Genomic DNA, 22,844 nt, shown 5'->3' with positions numbered 1-22,844 from the left:
CGGAACATTGGACTGTCGGGACAAAGGGTTTCATTTAATTGGTAAAAAGTTATCTGAGACTAAGTGCTGTAGGATCAATGGGAAATGTTCGGAACATTGACGCATCGGACCAATGGTGCGTCGGAAAAATGAGCGGCCCCGGGGGGTTTGGGGTTCTGGGGGTTCCTTCCCCAGAAAGTTTTGCATTTCATAGATGCAATTTCCTGCATTTTAACATCCTGTGTCCCGTTTCAGCTCGATACGGTACTCATACTTTTATCTCTAAATTCTGAAAAACGTTTCTGTATTTCAAGGGGCTTGTAGGGTGCCAGAACCTTGCTGTCTAAGGGCCGCATCTGGCCCCAGACCCGCCATTTGAATAGCCCTGGTCTATGGAAATGACGTAACTCTCATATTAGACGGCCCTGACATGTAGAATACCTGTCCAAATGTCCTAATTGGAAACTGATCAGTATGAAGTCGGCACTTACAGTTTTTCTCAATTGGTTTTGTACATTTCTCACAACAGAATAATGATTCTCAAAAGTCTTTGTTCAATTGTGACTTCCTGGTGTTACCTGTGCACATTGTCAAATCAGTTTCTCATTGTTTTCGGCATATAGCAAATGCTCTCGTCCACCATGCCATGGCTGTGTACAATTCCGAGTGATTTCGTACATTATCAATTGCTTTTGTCATATCACTCAAAAAGCTGTGTCACTGAATGCATGAAACTATCTCAATCTTATCTGATCAATGTAATATAAAACTGAATTTACAACATTTCCCATCCAATCTAAACAACATTTCGCTTCAGAAAAGATCCTCAAGAGTGTACTATTCAATTGACAACATGAGAAATTGATTTGACTAGCTTGTCCATACACTATGACACAATGACTGACCATTCTGCTGGCGCTGATACGTTCATTTACACAAAAAACTTGGTTTTGAAAGACAAATAAGGGTTTTGAGCATGAGACTCGGTTTTGCAGGTTATCCACCGTGTTTTGCCATTTGTTAAAGCTGTTTTGAGAATGAATATTATGTTTTGCAAATTGCGAGAGAGATTCGAGAAATGTACAAAACCAATTGAGAAATACTGTAATACATTACTTGATTTAAGCAATCCTCATCCTCTCTTTCAGCTACCGGTTGCTGGGGATCAGTGAGGGGATCGACATGGTGGGGAATATTCAGTGGCAGCTAGTTGGCCTAATTGTTCTAGCTTGGCTAACAGAGTACCTCTGCCTCTTCAAGGGATTGCAATTAACTGGAAAGGTCCGTGCTATGTAATGCCTTTACAGCAAAATCATAATGTTTGGAAGTGTGCAATGAACTTGCAAATTTAGCATATAGTGCTAACATATGTAAACATATATTTCAGATCAGTATCATGACATGAATTGCTTCATTCTAACGTGAAATTAATGAATTAATGAATTAAGTGATACTGAACCTTTTTTAATGGCAACACTTCAATAAGTGACCTGAAGGTTTTGCTCTAGGCCCAGGATATTTGCTTTCTGTTTGCTGTATTACAAATCCAGATCTTGGTGGGTAGCCCTATGTTCCCACAGCCCATTGGTCTCATATCACAAAGACTTTTAACATTAATGTTAGGCCAATAGCTCCCACAGAGGTACTAAGTATCTTCTTGTGTTATATTGTAGGCATTTACTGACTTTGGTTTAGGCGTGATTCCACTGCCGTTATGGTTAAAGAAAGGTTTTTGGAGGTCAATCTCTACTATTATGAGTGGAGCATAGTTAGTGGTCATTACATTGTGGTTTCGAGTTATTGTCTGGATATTGTTTGTGTTTACTGACTTAGATTTAGGCATGATTCAAATGAAGTTGGGAATTAGGAAAAGGTTTTGGGTGGAACCATTGGGCTGTGGTACCATTGGGCTGTGGTACCATTGGGCCGTGGGAACTTAGACGCACTCCAGTCTTGGTCCTTGTCACCTGTGATAATTCTGTGTGTATTCTCCAGGTGGTGTACTTCACGTCTCTGTTCCCGTATGTTGTGCTGCTGTCTCTGCTCATCAACAACGTGCGTCTGCCCGGAGCTACCGATGGCATCCTCTTCTTCCTCACGCCACAGTGGCACAGACTCCGAGAAGTCCAGGTGCTGCCAACGCATTATGCAATCACTACACCAGTGATTTTTCCCGCATTTCATCATTTCATGTTAACTTTTAACATAGCATCGAGATTAGAATTGACTGGGGGATAGACAGAACAGGAATGAGTGGGAAATAGTATGAGCCGGACTCAATCTCGGCTCTGGCCAACCACAGCACAATGCCACTTCTTCAGAAATGTCACACACAAACTGGACTTTCAACCACATTTGTCAGGTCACACTGGTCATCCGTTAGCTATGTTTCCACAGTCTGCGTCATTGTGTCTGCGTCAATGTGTAGATAGCTTCCTGTAAGGACACAAGGTTGTGTTTACACTTGAGCTTACAGGTAAAGTAACAACTAAAACACGTTCTTGTGAATGCTGATTAGACACAAAGCCTCTAAACATGTGCACTGTAGACGGGTAAATGTACTATTTAAAAAGTTTTCATAGCTGTGCCTTCTTCAATAATGGTATATTCTCTATTTGAGGAGTATTAGTGTATGCATTATAAGCAATCACTCCAAACTCACTATTAACTCAAAACCTTTCCTGCTAGATTTGGATCGATGCAGCATCTCTGATTCTCTTCTCCACCGGAGTTGGCTTTGGTGTAATGGTTTCCATGGCTAGCTACAACAAGTTCAGCGACATCCTCAGGTGAGAGCATTAGTCGCAAACTGATCGACTGGAAATAGGCCCACCTTTGTGAGAATATGCTGATGATGTTATTATTTTCAGTCTCCATAATTTGTAAAGAAAGTATTTTTTTGACCATATACAGTACATCAGACATTTCATTTGATTGTGCTACCTATGTAGCAGCTCTACACTGATTCTTGAGAATGTGGCTAAAACAGCAATTAATTTTGAAAGACAAAAAAAATACTTCAAAATCCAAAATATCAAAGTATATTCTGTGAAGCAGCTTATCGTAACAACCTTCCCATATTTTACTTTTTTTCATCAAATAGATTCTTATTTCTTTCTTGTTTTTGTCAACACCGTCAGACACCATTAAAAACGACTTTTGGGAATGGAAAGGTGTACATTACTGAAATATAATGAAAGTACTATTAAACCTTAAAAACAAATGTGTGTAACATACCCCTTGATTATGACCTGGACTTTTTGTTCATGAAAATGAAAATGATTTAAAAAATAAAAAGGCAGTTCTAGTGGGACGTGTTTTTGCCAAACTTTCAAGGATCAGTGACCTCCCTTCATGGAAAATAATTCATTACACAACATTGCATTTCCTGTAAATCTAAAGTGCATGCACGAGCGTGCACGCGTACACACACACTCACATATACACACACACTCACATATACACACACACTCACATATACACACGCACGCACGCACACACGCACGCACGCAGACACACACACACACACACACACACATTGTCTATCTCTGATTGCACTTGTTTTGTCTTGCAGGGATTGTGTTGTAGTGTGTGTTGCTAACTCAGCCACCAGTATCTTTGCTGGCCTCGTCATCTTCTCTGCTATTGGCTACTTGGCCCACCTGCGCCACCTTCCTGTGGAAGACATTGCAGTGGCAGGTAAAGTCACACCAGGCACCATGTGCACAGCAGACAAGCCTTCTGATTCATTAGTGATTTTTTTTAAAGCTAGAAAGACATTAAAATCAATAGTGGGCCTTGGCCGTGGCTCAAACAGTTAAGGATTGTACTCTTACTTGAGAGGCCCGGGTTCAATACCAGCTCAAGGTCATCCTCTCGCATCTTTCTTTCCCATTCGTCTCCCGTCTCCTTTCACACTGTCCTGATAAAATAAAGTCCCCCCCCCCCCCCAATACTGAAATGCATTGAAAGCCATAACCAATTAGTGATTGCAATGCATGTCTTCATGTGTCTATCACAGGACCTGGATTGGCATTCATTGTTTATCCAGAAATTCTCACCCTCATGCCTGTAGCACAGCTTTGGGCTGTTATGTTTTTCTTCATGCTCTTCCTCCTCTGTCTGGGTAGTCAGGTGACACACACACACATACACACCCGCACGCATGCACACACACACACACACACATACGCACACACATACGCACACACATACGCATGCACACATACACACACACACACACACACACACACACACACACACACACACACACACACACACACACACACACACACACACACACACACACACACACACACACACACACACACACATACACATACATTTAAATAAAATTCTCTGTAGCTCACCATTTAATGTGCGAAATTGATTTTACATCAATATTTACCTTAGGTCTCACATGTTTTCTGGAGCTACTTTCAAACTATAACCCTAAGAGGGCATAAAAAAATCAACACATTTCTGTAAATTGTCCTGACTGTATTGTTTTTTTTTCCTCAGTTTCCTCTCATAGAGGTGGCGGTGACATTTGTGAAAGATAGTTTCGGTGCGATGCTGCCCCCTTCTGTCAGACGCAAGGAAGTGCTGGTGGCCCTGGTCTGCATACCTGGGTTTCTACTTAACATCTTGTGTGTCACACAGGTGAGGAGGGGACAGGGGGGCTAGGGGGTGGACAGGACACAAAGGAACTTCTGTGACCTGTCAGTAAACCAGGCCACTCTTAAATATTTCACATTAAACAATAATACCAAAAAAAAAAACCCTTTGATATACTGTACGTAGATGCAAAAACCTCCAAATAATTTTGCAAGAACTTTTTAACAGAAATGTATCATGTCTTCTTCTTGTTATTATTATTATTATTATTATTATTATTATTATTATTATTATTATTATTATTATTAGCTAATCGTTTATAGTGTTGATAATTAAAAAACGGCATCCATGGATATGTGCTGTTGTTTCATCTTCTTTTGAATTTCTGTTGCTACTCATCTTTTACAGGGAGGAGTGTATTTGTTTAATCTGATGGACCACTTCACGGCCTCTATGTCAGTTTTGACAGTGGCTTTTTCAGAGGTGGCCGTCGTCATATGGATCTTTGGTAAAGAGTATAGCGTTATTTTATTTTATGTTATTACATTCGGAGACAACATACATTCAGCTGCAGTTTTTGCTGAAAATACCATGACATTGCATGTGATGTGCCTCTGTAATATCCATATTCTTATGCGAGACTGACAGATACTGTACACTTTTTTTCTGTGCAAAAATCTTGAACTTAAAATGTTGTGTTCACGCAGGGATCCGTCGCTTCTCTGTGCTTGTGCAGAGGATTACGGGCAGGCCCCCTCCTCTGTTCTTTAAGGCCTGCTGGCTGGTCATCACCCCAGTCCTGCTCTTTGTGAGTCCAGTGTCTTACCTTTCTTATTATTTAAATCCATGACTGAGGCACAGATGGAACTATATTCATAGATTCACACTACATTCTAGTCAACCTAGCAGGGGCGAAGATAAGGGGGGATGCCAAGGTCCTCCTTTTTTAGTGGCGGGGGCCCTATTTATGACCTTGGCAGGTTGTATGGGGGGCTCCATCAGTGTCTTGCCTTGGGCCCCTGTGTAAGTGTCTCAGTGCACATACGTAATGCACTCAACACATGAACTGCTTTCAATTTAGAATGTGGAATCTAGAATGTAGTATAACCAAAGATTCTTTAATTCTAATGCATTTAGATCGTCTCTGGTATAACCAAAGATTTCTCTTTGGTATGACATCCTAGAAAGGGAACATGTTTTAATAGCAGCAGTGTGAAAAGTGTTACGTTGCCGCTCCACTTCCACTAAGCGTCACCACCAAATGAGTCAGACGAGAACGAGGTTTTAAAAGTGAATGATCGTGAGGATTTATTTACAGTGCCGAGAAGTGCTCAAAATGCAAAACAAAAGACTTTCAAAAAGGAAAACAAAACGGGCCATCATAGGCATAACTAAAGATAAATACAGTAAACAGAACTGGAGGCAACCTCACGACAAGTTGCAGCAACAATGCTTTACATTCACAGTTCAGAGTTCAGAGTGACAAAGATCTCACCTCTCTCAGAGCCAGTTCCAGACTGAAAAGAAACAAAACCAAACCCTCTAAATACCCCTCCAATTACCCTCTGATTGGCTAAGCTCAAAATAAACAAAGTACAATGATTGGCTGAAACACAAAAGCTAGGAATTCAATTATTGACTGAGATAGGAGAAATGATTATCACATGATTGGCCAAATACCTGCTGAGCTTAGTCTACCAATGAGAATGCAATTGGAAAAGATTGGACGAGTCCATTAACCCAAATTCATAAACAAAACAAAAACAATATTCAAAGTGAATATTAAAAATGTAAACATTTCTATCACCATTAAAATACATAACAAACATCAGTAAATATTCCTAATTACATTTCCCATCCCCACAGTAAACATAAATCACATAAACATCACGTAAGACAAAACACTCACCCCTACTACGAGTAAACTTTCCCTAGTCCAAGGTGGAACTTAAAAACACAGCTCACCCGAGGTGCGCGCTTCCTACGGGGAATCCATGCCAGACGGACCAGGGAGAAATCAGTGTTGATGTGAGTAGCAACAAATGTGAGTTCGGCAGAAACTAATATTGCACAGGGATGAAGAGTGAAGCAGAATCAGTTGGCCTCTTACTGGTCACTGGTGTTAAGATTAAACTGCATTTAACGGTAAAACTGTGTTTGTGGTTTGTAGTGTGTGTTGCTATATTCAAACTCACCGAGCAGATGCTGCTGCCGGTTCAATGGGGAAACATGCAATTAGCTTGCCGGTGTGGCTATCAGTGTGGTGTATGCTGGGTAATGTAGTGTATGAGTGCAGGGGGACGCTACATGAAAAATAACAAACGACAGACATGCCATGGCAATTACACAGACGCAAACAAGAACCTAGCCGCTATGAGCGGGCTTAAAAAGTGTCACTTTTTACATTTCCTTCCCCCTCTGATGGCTCGGCCCCGGCGGGACGAGACAGAAAGTCTGCCACCGGATTTACTACGCCGGCCCTGTACTTCACCTCAAACCTAAATGGTTGCATTGACAAAAACCATCTCGTCACACGTGCATTTGAGTCCTTCATCTTTCCCAACCACTGCAGAGCTCTGTGGTCAGTTTCAAGGGTGAACTCCCTCCCCAACAAGTAATATTTGAAAGTGTCCAACGCCCACTTGACCGCCAGGCACTCTAACTCCACGACCGAGTACCTGGACTCACGTGGGAAGAGTTTTCGGCTTATGTAAGCCACAGGTCTCTGATCCTCTGCCTCCCCCTGAAGCAGGACTGCCCCAAGCCCTACCCCAGAGGCATCGGTTTGCACAGTAAAGTGCTTGTCGAAGTCCGGACTCTGCAAGACAGGTTCGCAGAGCAACGCCCCCTTCAGGTCGACGAACGCCTTCTCATGCACCTCCTCCCACAGCACAGAGTTCGACCCCGACTTCCTAGTCAGGTCCGTGAGAGGTGCAGCTCGAGTGGCAAAGTTGGGGATGAAACGCCTGTACCATCCCGCAAGACCCAGGAACGAGCGTACATCCTTCTTGGTCTGCGGTCTGGCACAGTCTCGGACGGCGGCCACTTTGTCCTTCTGCGGACGAATGACCCCACTGCCCAACACATGCCCCAGGTAGTGCACCTCCTGCTGAGCAAGAGCACACTTCTTGGGCTGGATGGTGAGGCCTGCCTGGTGCAACCGGTGCAGCACCTCCCGCAAGTGCTCCAAGTGCTACTCCCAGGTGGCGCTGTAGATAGCAATATCATCCAGGTAGGCTGCTGCAAAGGCACCAGTGCCCTCCAGGACCTGGTCCATCAGCCTCTGGAAAGTTGCCGGCGCCCCCTGGAGACCAAAGGGCATCACTGTAAACTGGAACAACCCCTGAGGGGTTCTGAAGGCAGTGTATGGCCTAGCTCCTTCAGCCATTGGCACCTGCCAGTATCCTTTGCATAAATCCAAAGTGGTGATGTATCGAGCCTTCCCCAGCCGCTCGATGAGGTCCTCCAGCCTCGGCATGGGGTAGGCATCGAACTGCGATTGTGCATTCACCTGACGAAAGTCGATGCAGAAGCGGATGGTCCCATCCTTTTTGGGAACCAGGACCACCGTACTGCTCCAACTGCTGCTCGACCTCTCGATTACCCCCAGGCGCTGAATCACGTCCAACTCCTCCTGGAGTGCGGGCTGCAGGCGCTCTGGGATGCGATACATCCGCTGTCTCACTGGCTTGGAGTCTTTCAACGCGATGTCGTGCTCCACCCGGGACGTCCGCCCCGGCTGGTCCTGAAACAGGCCCTCTGGGATGACGGCCTGCAACTCCTGCTGCTGCTGTTCGGTGAGGTGGCTGCAGTCCAGCTCCGCTGGCGCAGCTCTGGACGGGAAGAACTGCTCAGAGGAGTCATCCTCCTCCTCCACCGCTCGAACCAGCAGCTGGTGGCTGAGTGGTTGGTCTCGTTCGTGCCACTCCTTCAACAGGTTGACATGGAATGTCTGCTTTGGCTTTCGTCGCTCTGGCATTTCAATCTCATAAGTCACTGGACCCATCTGTCGACACACCTGGTAGGGCCCCTGCCACTTGGCCAAGAGCTTGTTCTCTGAAGTTGGCAGGAGTAGGAGAACCTTTTGGCCCGGCCGCAGAGTCCGCTGCCTGGCTCTCTGGTCGTACCACTTGGTCTGTGTCTGCTGGGCCTGCTGCATGTTGTCCTTCACCAGTTCTGCAAGCTCCTCCATCCTGTCACGCATGTGCAGGACGTAGCTGACGACGCTGCTGCCCCCTGCTGGTTGAGGACTCTCCCAGGCTTCTCTCAGGAGGTCAAGCGGCCCCCTCACCTGGCGTCCGTACAAAAGTTCAAAGGGGGAAAATCCAGTGGAGGCTTGCGGCACCTCCCGGTACGCAAATAGAAGATAGGGCAGCCACTGGTCCCAGTCCTTCGCATTTGCAGCAACGAACTTCCGCAGCATACTCTTCAGCGTGCGGTTGTATCTCTCTACCAACCCGTCGGTCTGGGGGTGGTAGGGAGTGGTCCTAATACTCTTAATGCCTAACAAACTGTACATCTGTTTGAGTGTTTTGGACAGAAAGGCTGTGCCTTGGTCAGTAAGCACTTCCTGTGGTAGGCCTACCCGGGAAAACAACTGTAGTAGTGTGCGTGCAATGGCGCCTGCAGTGACTTTGCGCAAAGGGAACGCCTCGGGGTATCGCGTTGCATAGTCACATACTACCAGTATGAATCTGTGGCCTGACCGTGTGCGTTCAAGTGGTCCTACAATGTCAACTGCTATGCGGTGGAATGGTGTGCCTATGATGGGTAGTGACATCAGTGGTGAGGGTTTGACCTTGTGGCTGCTTGCTAGCTGACATGTGGGACAACTCCTGCAGTGCTGCTGAACATCTACGTACAACCCTGGCCAGTGAAAACGTGCGGCTACTCTCTCAAGGGTCTTCACGCTACCTAGATGTCCCGCCCACGGAATATCATGACTCAATGCTAGCACTTTAGCTCTCAGACTCTTTGGTACCACAAGCTGCTCTACTCTGCCATCCTCTGGTTGGTGATAGAGCAGACCCCCCCTCACAAAATAGTACTCTCCAGTCAACTCTTTGGCAACACCAGTTTCAACTCTATCAATTTCAGTAACTTTCTTAAAAACATCTTCCAACGTAACATCATCTTTTTGTAAAGTAGCAAAATCACTGGGTAACTCCCACAATCCAGCTCCCGGTAACTCTTGGCCCGCCCCCTCTAGTGGAATGTTTTGCACGGTTCCCAATAGTTTCTCTCTCCGCTTCTGCCTGCGGGTTTTCAGAACTTTGGGCTGCTTTGGGGGTTCAATGTCAGTGTTGCTGTATGGCATGTGGTCTAGGAGGTTTTTGTTCACAGCCTGTTCAGGGGTTTCCCCTTGACCACCCTTCGCTTGGGCTCTGGTCACCACCAGGCTAACCGGCTTCGAGGCCTTCACCAGTTCAGGAAGTATCAGCACATCCTGGCCCAACACCACAGGATGGCTTAACCCCTTCACTACCCCCGCCGCAAGCCTATAGGCCTGACCTCCAACCTCCACACAGACCTCTGCAACAGGGTAAGTATGTTCATCGCCATTTACACAGCAAACCCTCAGTTTCCGTTCTCCCAAGGCCTCATGGGCATCCACTAGATGGGGCTGTACCAGAGTTTGGGTGCTACCAGTATCCAGCAAAGCTACTGTAGACTGACCATTAACAACAACAGGGGTGGTCTGCACTTTCCCCAAGCATTCTACCTGCTCCCCCCCAGGTCTAGGTAGCCCAACCATTCCTGTCCCCTTGGCTACTCTAACGGGGCAATTTCTGGCTATGTGGCCTGCCTGGCCACAAAAATGGCATACAAAAGGGACTCTAGTAGGTGCATTTGTGGATGTTGCGGGTGGCTTAGCATGTGCGCTAGGTGTTGTGTATGTTCTAGGCTGTGCAGAAGGAGTAACAGTGCGAGTGTTGGTGTCTGTAGGCCTACTCTGCCCAGATGTACTAGGACCAACTCCACTACCCAACCCCCCAGGTTTACCTCCAGGTGGCGGTCGGTTGGTCCTCTGGAACCTGAAGTTCTTGGGTCCACGTCTGGCCGACAGGAACGCCTCCACCCACTCTGCAGCTTGCTGGCCTGTTGTTGGCTTGTGCTCCTTCACCCACACACGTACATCAGGGGCCAGGGAACGAAGATACTGCTCCAGCACGATGATTTCCCCGACGTCCTCCAACGTCTTCCCTGCTGGCTTGATCCATTTCTTGTAGAGGTCTTTCAGTCGATGGTAGAGCTCCCTGGGTGTCTCCCCTTGGACGATGTCTGGCTCCCGGAACCTCTCCCTGTAGATCTCTTCATTAATGTCGTATTTCATGAGGATGGCTGCCTTGACTTTGCTGTAGTCCATCGCTTCACCGACGTCCATTGCTACGTATGCAGCGCGTGCCCGGCCTGTCAGGTAAGGTATCAGGTACACCGCCCACTCTGTTCGTGGCCACCTGTAAGCCGTTGCCAGTCTCTCAAACGTGGTGAGATATTGTTCGATGTCATCACTTTCTTCTAACTTTGGAACAGCTGCTCTTGTCCAGGCTACTGGCGTGGTTACTGGTGGATCTGTTGCTGGCCCGCGCGGCGCTGCTGGGGTGTGCTGGTCTGCTTGTCGGTCCTCTGGCGCTGGTGGGTCTTCTGCTGGGTGCTGGGGTCCTTCAGCCTCGCCCCTCTGGTTCTCACCCTGCTCAGCCCGGCGCCGACCTCCATCACTGGCAGCCCTTCGCCCCTCCTCCAGGTCGTCTCGAAACTGGTTCATCTGGACCTGCACATTGCGCCACCGCTGCTCCTGCTTCATGGCTTCTTTCTGCTGGGTCTCGAATGACTTCTGGATGAGCTGGTAGAGGGCCTGCAGGTCTCGCATCTGTGGCTCCTCCGCCTGCAGGTTTGGCATCTGTAGGTCCTCCTCTGGAGCGACCTCTTGCTTCCCTCCGGTGGCTCCTTCTTCACTCACATCAGCTGGCTGGATCATCATCGTAGTTTGCCTCACAAGGCGCCGATACATGACCCAATGGTGGTGCGCTTTCTCCAATGCTCCACCAGGAGAGCGTTAGGAACCCGCTTTCTGACACCAAATGTGAAAAGTGTTACGTTGCCGCTCCACTTCCACTAAGCGTCACCACCAAATGAGTCAGACGAGAACGAGGTTTTAAAAGTGAATGATCGTGAGGATTTATTTACAGTGCCGAGAAGTGCTCAAAATGCAAAACAAAAGACTTTCAAAAAGGAAAACAAAACGGGCCATCATAGGCATAACTAAAGATAAATACAATAAACAGAACTGGAGGCAACCTCACGACAAGTTGCAGCAACAATGCTTTACATTCACAGTTCAGAGTTCAGAGTGACAAAGATCTCACCTCTCTCAGAGCCAGTTCCAGACTGAAAAGAAACAAAACCAAACCCTCTAAATACCCCTCCAATTACCCTCTGATTGGCTAAGCTCAAAATAAACAAAGTACAATGATTGGCTGAAACACAAAAGCTAGGAATTCAATTATTGACTGAGATAGGAGAAATGATTATCACATGATTGGCCAAATACCTGCTGAGCTTAGTCTACCAATGAGAATGCAATTGGAAAAGATTGGACGAGTCCATTAACCCAAATTCATAAACAAAACAAAAACAATATTCAAAGTGAATATTAAAAATGTAAACATTTCTATCACCATTAAAATACATAACAAACATCAGTAAATATTCCTAATTACATTTCCCATCCCCACAGTAAACATAAATCACATAAACATCACGTAAGACAAAACACTCACCCCTACTACGAGTAAACTTTCCCTAGTCCAAGGTGGAACTTAAAAACACAGCTCACCCGAGGTGCGCGCTTCCTACGGGGAATCCATGCCAGACGGACCAGGGAGAAATCAGTGTTGATGTGAGTAGCAACAAGTGTGTGTTCGGCAGAAACTAATATTGCAAAGGGATGAAGAGTGAAGCAGAATCAGTGGGCCTCTTACTGTTCGCTAGGGTGTTAAGATTAAACTGCATTTAACGGTAAAACTGTGTTTGTGGTTTGTAGTGTGTGTTGCTATATTCAAACTCACCGAGCAGATGCTGCTGCCAGTTCAATGGGGAAACATGCAATTAGCTTGCCGGTGTGGCTATCAGTGTGGTGTATGCTGGGTAATGTAGTGTATGAGTGCAGGGGGACGCTACATGAAAAATAACAAACGACAGACATGCCATGGCAATTACACAGACGCAAACAAGAACCTAGCCGCTATGAGCGGGCTTAAAAAGTGTCACTTTTTACAAGCAGAAGTGTTTTATTGATGGCACATTACCTTGTGGCAGTCTAATGCTCTCTTATTTTGTGTCAAATAAACCTTTTCAACATGTACAGTACACAGACCTCCTCGGTCAACTAGGTTGTTACGCTTGTCTGGCAACTTTATGATTCATGAATTTTGCTTGTGAACATCTTATCTCTGTTAATACACTGATAACCACAGAAGTAACCAAGTCTGTCCAACAGGTGATACTGATCACTAGCTTTGTCCAGTACTCACCCCCACGGTATGGGAAGAGCTACGAGTACCCGGTGTGGGCTCAGGTCCTGGGCTGGATGTTCACACTGGCCTCCATGGTCTGGATCCCTCTGGGGGCCCTACACGAGCTCTACCTCCGGAAGGGCACACTGATACAGGTGAACATGCATAGACAGACACACTGACACGTCACACTGAACACCTCTGAAACACACTCTCGTGAACAGTACGCACACACACACACACACACACACACACACACACACACACACACACACACACACACACACACACACACACACACACACACACACACACACACACACACACACACACACAGGGCACATCAGGGCTGATGGGTACATTTTTCAACTCACCTTCAACTCACTCATTTTAAAATCTACCTGCCACAGTGACCGGTGGGGGAAAAAAAATTGAAGTTCCACCCCTGACACACACGCACACGCACACGCACACACGCACACTTAACATCCCCTGCTTTTTAAAAGAGATAATAATATGACATTTTGTTCTGTGTGCTGTGTGTATTATGCAGTGAACACAATTGATCTCAAAATGGGAGTAGTTTGCCATATTTTGCTTTTAAACTCCATTTCTCTCCCTGTTGTCTTTCCTCCGTTTCCACAGCGTCTAAGAGCATCCGTAGTTCCTGAGCTGTCTGTTATTGACCCTCCCAAACACCAGAGGCAGTCTGTTCCTTTGAGTAGCATCTGACAGCAGCCAGCATGCCACACGCACGCACGCACACACACACGCACGCACGCACGCACACGCATGCGCAGACACAAACCTGCACAGTGCACACATTCAATCTCATAACACACACACACACACACACACACACACACACACACACACACACACACACACACACACACACACACGTGTGCGCACACACACAAACACATGCACACACAGACACAGACACAGACACAGACACACACACACACACACACACACACACACACACACTGAATGGTTTGGCAGCTAAATTGATCCTCTTTATTTCATCTTCCACTCTCACGAATACCCTTTTATATATTAAAATCAAATGAAATGGTTATCATTCCACGATAACCAATCCACAGTACTATATTTATGTATTTTGTGACATTATGCAATATTGTTGTGACTTTTGAACACTCAACTTAGCAGTTGGATCAACTTAAGTGTGGAGTTGGATTTCAGAAGAAGCCAAATTGTCATTGTTTCAGAGACTATTGACTTATTTCAGTAAAATGCATTTTAAATATCAAATAGGGGGAGACTTGGGTTGGTTGTCATTTTTTTTACTGAAATCTAATTTCAGGAAAAACAGTATTGCAAGAAGACCTTTTCTATACAGCTTCAATGCTTCATGTGCCAGATACAGTATCGACCTCACAGAATCCATTCTCTTCAAGAATACGGGTTGTCAAAGGCACCTTGCACAAATGTGACAACCAACCCATTGCAGCGTTGGTTGTCACATCCAATGGGGTTTATTGTCACAATGTTATTCCAATGGGGAAGATTTAAATTTATAACATTAAATAAAAATGATACATTTTTAATTTCAATGAAATGTGAACCTAAATATATGTCGCTCATGTATACATACATCATGCATACATCATTAAATAAGTTCCATTTGCTACTTTTTGTACTCTTTAGAACTTAAAACATTTAACTGTAGTGTATTTCACACACAACCCGAATGTAAAATATCACATGCTGTGGATATACTGTTATTTATATTTTTTAATTCAACGAGATAAAACACAAATACGCACAGCAGAGCTTTGCACTGTCTGTTGTTTATTAATCCATGAGAAATACACAGATTCAGTCACAACAGGGACCAATGTTGACCGGTGGAGTTGACAAAACGCACGCTGACAGCCAAGCACTCTGGACAATATGGAAAGATAGCAACAAACTACTTTGCGGCAGTATACTGAGTTTTACAAGTATAACATGTTTTTGGTGCCTCTAAGATATCACAGTCTTTACTAACAGTTCACTAACAGTCATGATTATCTACTGTATGAAAACAGCAGGGCACTGAGTGTTCTCAGTTGCTGTGGCAACACAGTTGTGCTGGTGTACGTCCAGATGATCTCCGCTGATGTTGATCCAACTCGTGCTTCCAGTCCAGGTTGTTTGGTTTGGCGAGTGTGCTGGTGTATCCATGTGTCCTGTGTGAGTGTGTGTGTGTGCTTGTGTGTGCATGTTCGTACGCTCGAGTGTGTCTGTCGAGTGTGTTTACTGGCACTGATCGCTGGGCAGGTGCTCGTGTTCGGGATTGTAGCCAGCGGTGGAGAAACACTCAGCGGCCTTCCTGTCGCACTCACAGATGAACTGCTCACACTCGTTGTTCTTGTCAGCTAGAGAGAAGGAACACAGATAAGCAGGATGAGTATAAAGTAGAAATCAGCAGACACACACACACACACACACACACACACACACACACACACACACACACACACACACACACACACACACACACACACAGATAGCAAACTAATCCAGATACTATTTCACCTTAAGTTATGTCAAGTCAAGTCAAGTGTACTTTATTGTCAAAAATCTATGTAACAGGGTTAGCACAGAAGTTTGAAATTGCGTTTGACCAGTCTCCAATGTGCAGTTAAACTAAACATATAAATAAGACATTGACAATAATCACACACACACACACACACACACACACACACACACACACACACACACACACACACACACTTTAAACATGTCATGAAATGAAGGTACTGTATGTGTCCGTGTGTCCTAGTTGAAACACCGTATTATAAATTTGCTGTTGCCATAATGGCAATGACCAAGTCATAGTACATTACTAAAGGCCCTGTGTTATATCATAGGAGTGTAACACTATGCCAGTTAACTTTCCAATGGCTATTACAGGGGTCCACTGGTAGAACAGCGTGCTTTATGGGGCTACATACATTGCACATTTGCTGGCTGGTGAAACGCAACTTTCATATTTGATTGACAATAACGTGCACTTTGACTTTCCCTTGACTGTTGTCTGCCTGTTACTTGGGCAGGTGAAACCCAATCAATTAAGCCTACTGACTACCAGACAGTGAGTTACACATTTATACTGTGTTTGTAAGAATGAAGCATGAAGCATGGGTGCCGGAAAGGGGGATGCAGTGGTGCATTTGCATCCCCACTTTTGAACTCCCTAAATGGGGCTTTCTCAACTTTTACTGCAAACAAATGAGTGGCGGGCAGAAGCTGCAACACTTAAGAAATAAAGAATGAAGAAAAAAACCTGCACCACCACTTTAAAACTCGGTCCAGCGCCCTTGGCCTGAGGGGCATGTTACCTGGGCAGGTGACGGTGTTGCTGGGCTTGTCGCAGGTGAAGGCATAGATCTCGGTGTAGGGGTTGTCGAAGATGGGCCAACAGGAATCGTGCTGCATGGCATCGCCGTAGCAAGCGTCATGCACCTCGCAGCATCTGCACATAGAATAGTGGGCAAATTGGTTAGGTGTTGTTGTTGAAGAAGACTATTTCCCCCCATTTCATCTCATTAGACTTATAGCTGGTGTTTTTATCCAAAGTGACTTGTTTAGGTAGAGAGTATTGGTTACAGTCCTTGGAGCAATGTGAGGTTAGGAGTTTTGCTCAAGGGCACCTCAGCAATGGATGGAATGGGCTTTGAACCTGCAACCTTGTCTATCTAAGACCAGCTGTCTAGTTATTCATTCGTCTAGTCACTTGTGAATAATAATAGTGTGCTGTAGGTCTCCAACCAAAGTATTCACTCTTTGGTTCACTGCACAATGCACTAAGTGAAGATTCTCATTCATGCAGGTCATGTTATGCAAAAGAGTTTCTAGTTGTGAACATTTTAAAGATTTATTTTTGGGTTTTTGGGCCTCTATTTCAGATAGGAATAGGGAAGGCTGACAGGAAGTGAGTGTGGAGAGAGAGATGGGGTAGGGTTTGGATGGATCAGGAATATACAATTAGCAGTGCAGGCCAGATACAGCCCATTTAAAATGTCCTGTGGCCCAGGAACTGACATGAAACTGAATATACGGTAGTCCCATTGTTTTCCCCCTGTCTTATTTTATGTGGCTCTCTGAAAATACTGTATTACGATTTCCCCCCCCCCATTTGACCCTCTTGGTAATGAAATTGCATTGCATTGACAGAGATCATTGCTGCTGTTCTATTGTGATTGACTCTTGGCCCCAGGGAGATGATGATAATGCATAATGCTGACCTGTCCAGGTCGTCGACGGGGGTGCCAGAGCCGCCCTTGCCGCAGTAGCAGCCGTAGTCAGCGTACTCCAGGATGGGCCAGCTGGTGGGGTTGGCACAGATGATCATGTCCCTGAACTGCCACAGAGCCCTGTAGTCCATGGCCTGGGCTGTGGAGAGAGAGAGAGAGAGAGAGAGAGAGAGAGAGAGAGAGAGAGAGAGAGAGAGAGAGAGAGAGAGAGAGAGAGAGAGAGAGAGAGAGAGAAATATATAGTGTAAAAGTGAGATCAAGGACGAGAATTGAAAATAAGAATGTATGTTAAGGAATAAGACAGAGAGAGATAGACAAAGAAGTGGAGAGAGAATAGATTTCAAGAATGAATGTTATGAAATACTCAATGATGCAATGGCGCTATTTCATCAGTGTTCATTCAACTAGTGTTACAGAATAATTTGATTTGTCTAATTTTTTGGGGGGGTTTTCCAAACACACAAAATCACATTGTTCAAATACATGGCTCTGCAGTCACTGGCAAACACTCTAAAGGAGAGTTTAAAAACAATACAAGATAAAACAGTACTTTTCTGTCTGTTGTTAAAAAGTTTCAAGATAAGCACTTCCTAAAATACAAAATCAACGCAAACACAAACAACGAACAACGAACACAGTGTGGAAAAGGAAATGATTAAAATCTCAAATGTGAAATGTACTTTAGAGGAATATTCACTGCACTCTTCATCTCTCTATTTAAAATCAGGTTAATATCTGAAGGTGAACGTCAAAACTATTGATGACAACGAATCAATACAACGATTACTGCACGGGCCTACCAGGCCCAAGCCTAGGGGCCCAAGAGTCAAGGGGGCCCTAAAGCCCAAGCTTCTATATTTGCATTATCACATCGCATTAAAGGGACACTGTGCAGGAAGTGGTCAAAAAAGGTACTGCAACTATGCTGCTTATTGAAATTGGGCTGCCTATTGCCAAATTTGATCTTTACATGAAAGTTTACTAAGTATTAAACACACATTTTATAGTATGGTCTAAGTACAGTCATTTTTGCAGCTAAAAATTGCTATTTTTGGAAATTCAAAATGGCGGACCATGGAGAAGATCCCCCTTTTCATGTATGAAAAGTGCAATTTTTCCAGTCATAATGGATACTTAGAAGTTGATGCTGGTGGTAAATATTCATGAAAAAGGTAACATCAGTGAATGGGCATGAGCATGAATTCTGGAAATAAACAACTAAAAATCTCACACAGTGTCCCTTTAAGATCACACTTTTAACAACTGCATTTTCACATTTTCTGGGGGGACTTCCCCCAAAGCACCAACAACATACTGTAGACTCTCACATCTGGCCTAAAACCCTGATTCATTTTGCAAACCCGCAACACCCATTGAGGGGGCCCGGCCCTTTCTTGTTGTCAGACCCAGGGCCCGATGGAATCATAAACTGATGACTAGGCTACTCAACTATGGTGTGGTTCTTAGGCAGGTGTTGTTGCATCAGCAGTGATGTAACACTGTGAACACAGATACAGATAACCAACCAGTCACAGAACACATGAGGGTCTAAATTTAGCCAAAGAGCTATAGTAAAATGCTGCACAAGGTAGCACAGTTAATGGTAACGAAGAGTAAGTAACTGCAATCATACTGTAACCATATCGTTCCTCAGAGGAGGTGTGTCGTTCCAAAACCTGAGTTGTCACAACCAAGTTTGTGTGTGTGTGTGTGTGTGTGTGTGTGTGTGTGTGTGTGTGTGTGTGTGTGCGCGTGCCAGTCATGCATGTCACACTCACCAAAGCAGAGCCCACAGGCGAGGAGGAGGATGGCGGAGAGAGAGTTCATGTTGTCTAGAGAGGTGCCGGTGGGAGTCACAGAGCACGTCTGCTGCAGGCCTCCCTTTTATTCCCTTGCACAGCCTTGGGCTGGCCGTGATAAGGCCTAGGAGCCTACACATGCTGTGCATTGTGCATGTGTGTAATCGCTGCGAAACTCCCACGGTTTTCCATTTCCGTACCTGAAGCCAATTTTAGACACTTAGACTCACCCCATCAAAAGTGGGCCAACTATGGGCATTGATTGAGTTCCTTTTTTTCCCTCCCTGGCGTTACTAGTCTACAACAAACCTTGTGTTTTGTATTCCCACTGTCTAGTGCCTGTGCTGTTCTGACACTAGCGTAATGTCAATCAAATCAATCAAAAACACAGGCAGACAAACTGAAAAGGGAAAATAAAAGTAAAAGCAATGAGTTGATGTGAAATCAAGGACTTAGTGTGCAATTCAGCCCTACACTTGAACCTGTGACCACACAGTAACTTCCTGAATGCTACTTATGCCTCTTTTCCACTGCCAGTTTTCTGGTAGGCCTACAGCTCGAGACAGCACGACTCCGCCGCCACTTTTTGCTCTTCGATTGGGCACGGCACAGGCAGCTCAATTGAAGAGCAAAAAGTGGCGACCGAGTCACGCTGTGTCGAGTTGTAGGCCCAACAGAACACCAGCAGTGGAAGAGGCAGAAGTGAACTCAGTGCACTACAACACTGGGCATTCTGTTAGGTCACTACAGAAGGCAGCTCACAGTGGCGGTTCTAGACCAAAATTGTCAAGGGGGGTGAGGTTGGCCCAATGTGTTTTTAGGAGGGCACATTTAATGAAAAAAAAAACCAGGTGTAAAATACTATTTTATACGTTGCATTTTGTATTTAGATATTTCAGTTAAAAAAAGAAAAAAAGATCACTGACTTAAGTACAGGGGCCGCAAACAGGGGCCAGGAGCAATTCTACAGGGGCCGTGGCCCACCCTGGCCCCCCTTCCAGAACCGCCTATGGCACCTCATCTGAACACTTTGCAACTTTTTGCTTTGCTTGTGCACTGAGGATTGTTGTTTTTTCTTTCCTCACTCACAAGGTAATATTGTTTGTAGTGCAGATAATGGATGTTTGATCTGCCTAATGTCGGAAAGAGTGCAAGTATTTGTTTAATTTGTTGAGTTAAGTAGAGTAGAGTACAGTAAAATGTATCAATCTCGAAGGAAATGTAGGTGTACACACATACAAATTCCTTAACATATATTGAACATTCACATAAGAGTCTGTCTGTGCAATAATGGGAGGGGGGGTTGATTAGCAGACATAGGTAAGTGATAAAAGGCGCAGAGGGTGGGGGGTGGGATTTGACCGATCAGCGGCCTCCATAAAGGAGAAGAGTAGAGCTAGGTGTGAGGGGTTGGTGATACGGTCCAGTCACCTATGACAATCTCTTTCTGTGTGTCATTTTGTGTGCTATTAAATTGTTGTGCAATGTACATACATCATAATTTGTGTATGCTGCTGGTGGATACCTTAGGTTCCTTGGGATCAATAGTTACTCTGATCTACAAACCCCAACTCCGATGAAGTTGGGACGTTTGGTAAACAGTGAATAAAATCAAAATGCTATCATTTTCAAAACATTCAATATATTCATTAGATGGAGAATAGTGAAAAGACAACATATTAAGTGTTAAAACCGAGAAAAAATATTGTTTTGGGGGACATATGTACTCATTTGTAATTTGATAAATCCAACACGTCTCAAAAGAGTTGGGACGGGGATCAGTGAAATTTAGTAAACATCCAAATAAGATAAAACAACAAAGAAGAACATTTCAAAATGAATTGTACTGACGGACAATATAGGTGTCCAGGTATAAGATCATCACAGAGAGGCTGAGTCACTCAGAATTAAAGATGCAAAGGGAATAATTACCATAGTTATTACATACATTTTTGAATTCCCTTTGATTTACCACGATTGAGTGTATATAAGACATATTTTTGTTCATAAAATCATTGTATAGGTTCATGACATCATGAAATATATATTGGCTGTAGTCTCACTCTAATTCCTGGAGTGCTAGAGCTATTGAAAATTTACCATATTAAGAATGCTTAATGCATGAAAATGATACAGGGGTGTAACATTCTCCTAAGCACCTGAGCTCACTTGAAATAGACCCAGAAGACATGGGAAACTGTCCTTTGCTTACAGAAGTCAGCAGAAGTTGTAGAAGTCCATTCTTTTTGACAATAATAGAGCATTGCACATCCTGTGCTACAGTAAAAATGGACCATCCAACTTGTGTTAGTGCTAGCTTCAAAGGTCAGCCTCCATGATGGCATGCGGGTGCAGTAGTGCATTGGTTAAGATGTTCTCACTCATCTGAAGTGTTAAATACAGTGCTGAATGGTATAAATGGGTTTTAAACAGCATGAAAAGCCACTCATGCATTATATTTTGAAGGGAGATCTTCGATTACTGCCACATAGTAAGGTCAAATTGCATTCTCTACTATGTTTTAACAGTTTGGCTCCATCATAAGGACCAGCAGGTGATAAAATGGTGGGTTTTTGGTCAAGACCTGTCACACTGTAAGCACTACAGAAAGGAAAACATTGCAAAACATGACAAGGAATACACCCACCATTTAAGCTGGTGAAATCATGTCCAAGATAGGAATTAACACTGTTTTTTATATAAAATCATCTCATCGGTTAATGTATTTAACTGTTAAGTGTTGTCTTTTGTTTTGCTTTTAGTCTTCCTCGACATTTGCTGCCATTTATTGTCCCCGTCCCAACTCTTTTGAGACGTGTTGGATTTATCAACTTATATTTAACACTTAATATGTTGTCTTTTCACTATTCTCCATCTAATGAATAGATTGAATGTTTTGAAAATGATATCATTTTGATTTTATTCACTGTTTACCAAACGTCCCAACTTCATCGGAGTTGGGGTTTGTACAAAGTACTCTACAATGAGCGCATTTCATTCAACTAATGTTATTCAAGATCTACTGTATCAGGGTGTCCATCAAGATCTACTGATTGAGTTTCAATGCTTTTCCATCATACAAAGCCAGATGATACTTTTCAATTAATATCCTGTGTGTGTACAATTTTGCATACTGTAGGGCTAAGTATGAATTCGCACTCATGTTACATTATTATGTTATTACATTATTACTATTACATTGCAATTAGCTGACGCTTTTTATATTCAAAGCGACTTACACTCACGACTTACCATATTTTTAAGGACAGGGGTATTGGTTTACAGTCCCTGGAGCAGTGTGGGGTTAGGTGCCTTGCTGAAGGGGACCTCAGCCATGGAGTGTAGTGGGGAGTGCTAAAGGTGGGATTTGAACCTGCAACCCTCTGATCTAAAGCCCATCTCCTTAACCGCTACGCCACGGCTGCCCAAGACTTTACAGAAGGTGATCGTGAAATAAATTGTGTTACCTCTAATTTTCTTAACATATTATTTTTATCGCTCAAAACAATGTCGGTCCAATCACACAGCTGGGATAGCTTACAATTTCTTATTCATAGTCAGAGCAAGAACCACCCACCCCACACACAAACCTCCACCAAACAAACAAACAGACAAACAAACAAACAAACAAAAACACTCAAGGTCCCTTGTGTACTAAAACTTAA

General features: G+C 44.4%; 2 protein-coding genes across 2 annotated transcripts in view; one reads left to right on the top strand and one right to left on the bottom strand.

The window, feature by feature from the left end:
* Positions 1–14,402, top strand: part of LOC134458063 (sodium- and chloride-dependent GABA transporter 2-like) — a 29,126-nt gene extending 14,724 nt beyond the window's left edge. Inside the window, exons 4-13 of the mRNA XM_063210166.1 lie at positions 1,128–1,260; positions 1,975–2,109; positions 2,668–2,768; positions 3,554–3,678; positions 4,001–4,113; positions 4,501–4,641; positions 5,005–5,104; positions 5,304–5,404; positions 13,097–13,267; positions 13,758–14,402. Of these exons, the coding sequence (XP_063066236.1) occupies positions 1,128–1,260; positions 1,975–2,109; positions 2,668–2,768; positions 3,554–3,678; positions 4,001–4,113; positions 4,501–4,641; positions 5,005–5,104; positions 5,304–5,404; positions 13,097–13,267; positions 13,758–13,844 (1,207 nt within the window). The 3' untranslated portion in view covers positions 13,845–14,402. The remainder of the gene's footprint in view (positions 1–1,127; positions 1,261–1,974; positions 2,110–2,667; positions 2,769–3,553; positions 3,679–4,000; positions 4,114–4,500; positions 4,642–5,004; positions 5,105–5,303; positions 5,405–13,096; positions 13,268–13,757) is intronic.
* Positions 14,403–14,997: 595 nt separating this feature from the next.
* On the bottom strand, positions 14,998–19,207 carry LOC134458080 (phospholipase A2, minor isoenzyme-like). The gene is made up of 4 exons (XM_063210188.1): positions 19,159–19,207; positions 17,372–17,519; positions 16,466–16,599; positions 14,998–15,496 (listed from the first exon to the last, which is right to left on the bottom strand). The coding sequence occupies exons 1-4, from the start codon at positions 19,205–19,207 to the stop codon at positions 15,375–15,377; spliced, it is 453 nt and encodes a 150-aa protein (XP_063066258.1). The 3' UTR covers positions 14,998–15,374.
* Positions 19,208–22,844: the final 3,637 nt, after the last annotated feature.

Source organism: Engraulis encrasicolus, chromosome 11 (assembly GCF_034702125.1).
Source record: "Engraulis encrasicolus isolate BLACKSEA-1 chromosome 11, IST_EnEncr_1.0, whole genome shotgun sequence".
NCBI classification, from domain to species: domain Eukaryota; kingdom Metazoa; phylum Chordata; class Actinopteri; order Clupeiformes; family Engraulidae; genus Engraulis; species Engraulis encrasicolus.
This window is presented reverse-complemented; position numbering and strand designations above follow the sequence as displayed.

Coding starts and splice junctions, on each gene's coding strand:
- LOC134458080 (XM_063210188.1), bottom strand. CDS start 19,207: ATGAACTCTCTCTCCGCCATCCTCCTCCTCGCCTGTGGGCTCTGCTTT. Junction 17,520..19,158: donor CGCCTGTGGGCTCTGCTTTG/GTGAGTGTGACA, acceptor CTCTCTCCACAG/CCCAGGCCATGGACTACAGG. Junction 15,497..16,465: donor CAACACCGTCACCTGCCCAG/GTAACATGCCCC, acceptor CCTTCTCTCTAG/CTGACAAGAACAACGAGTGT.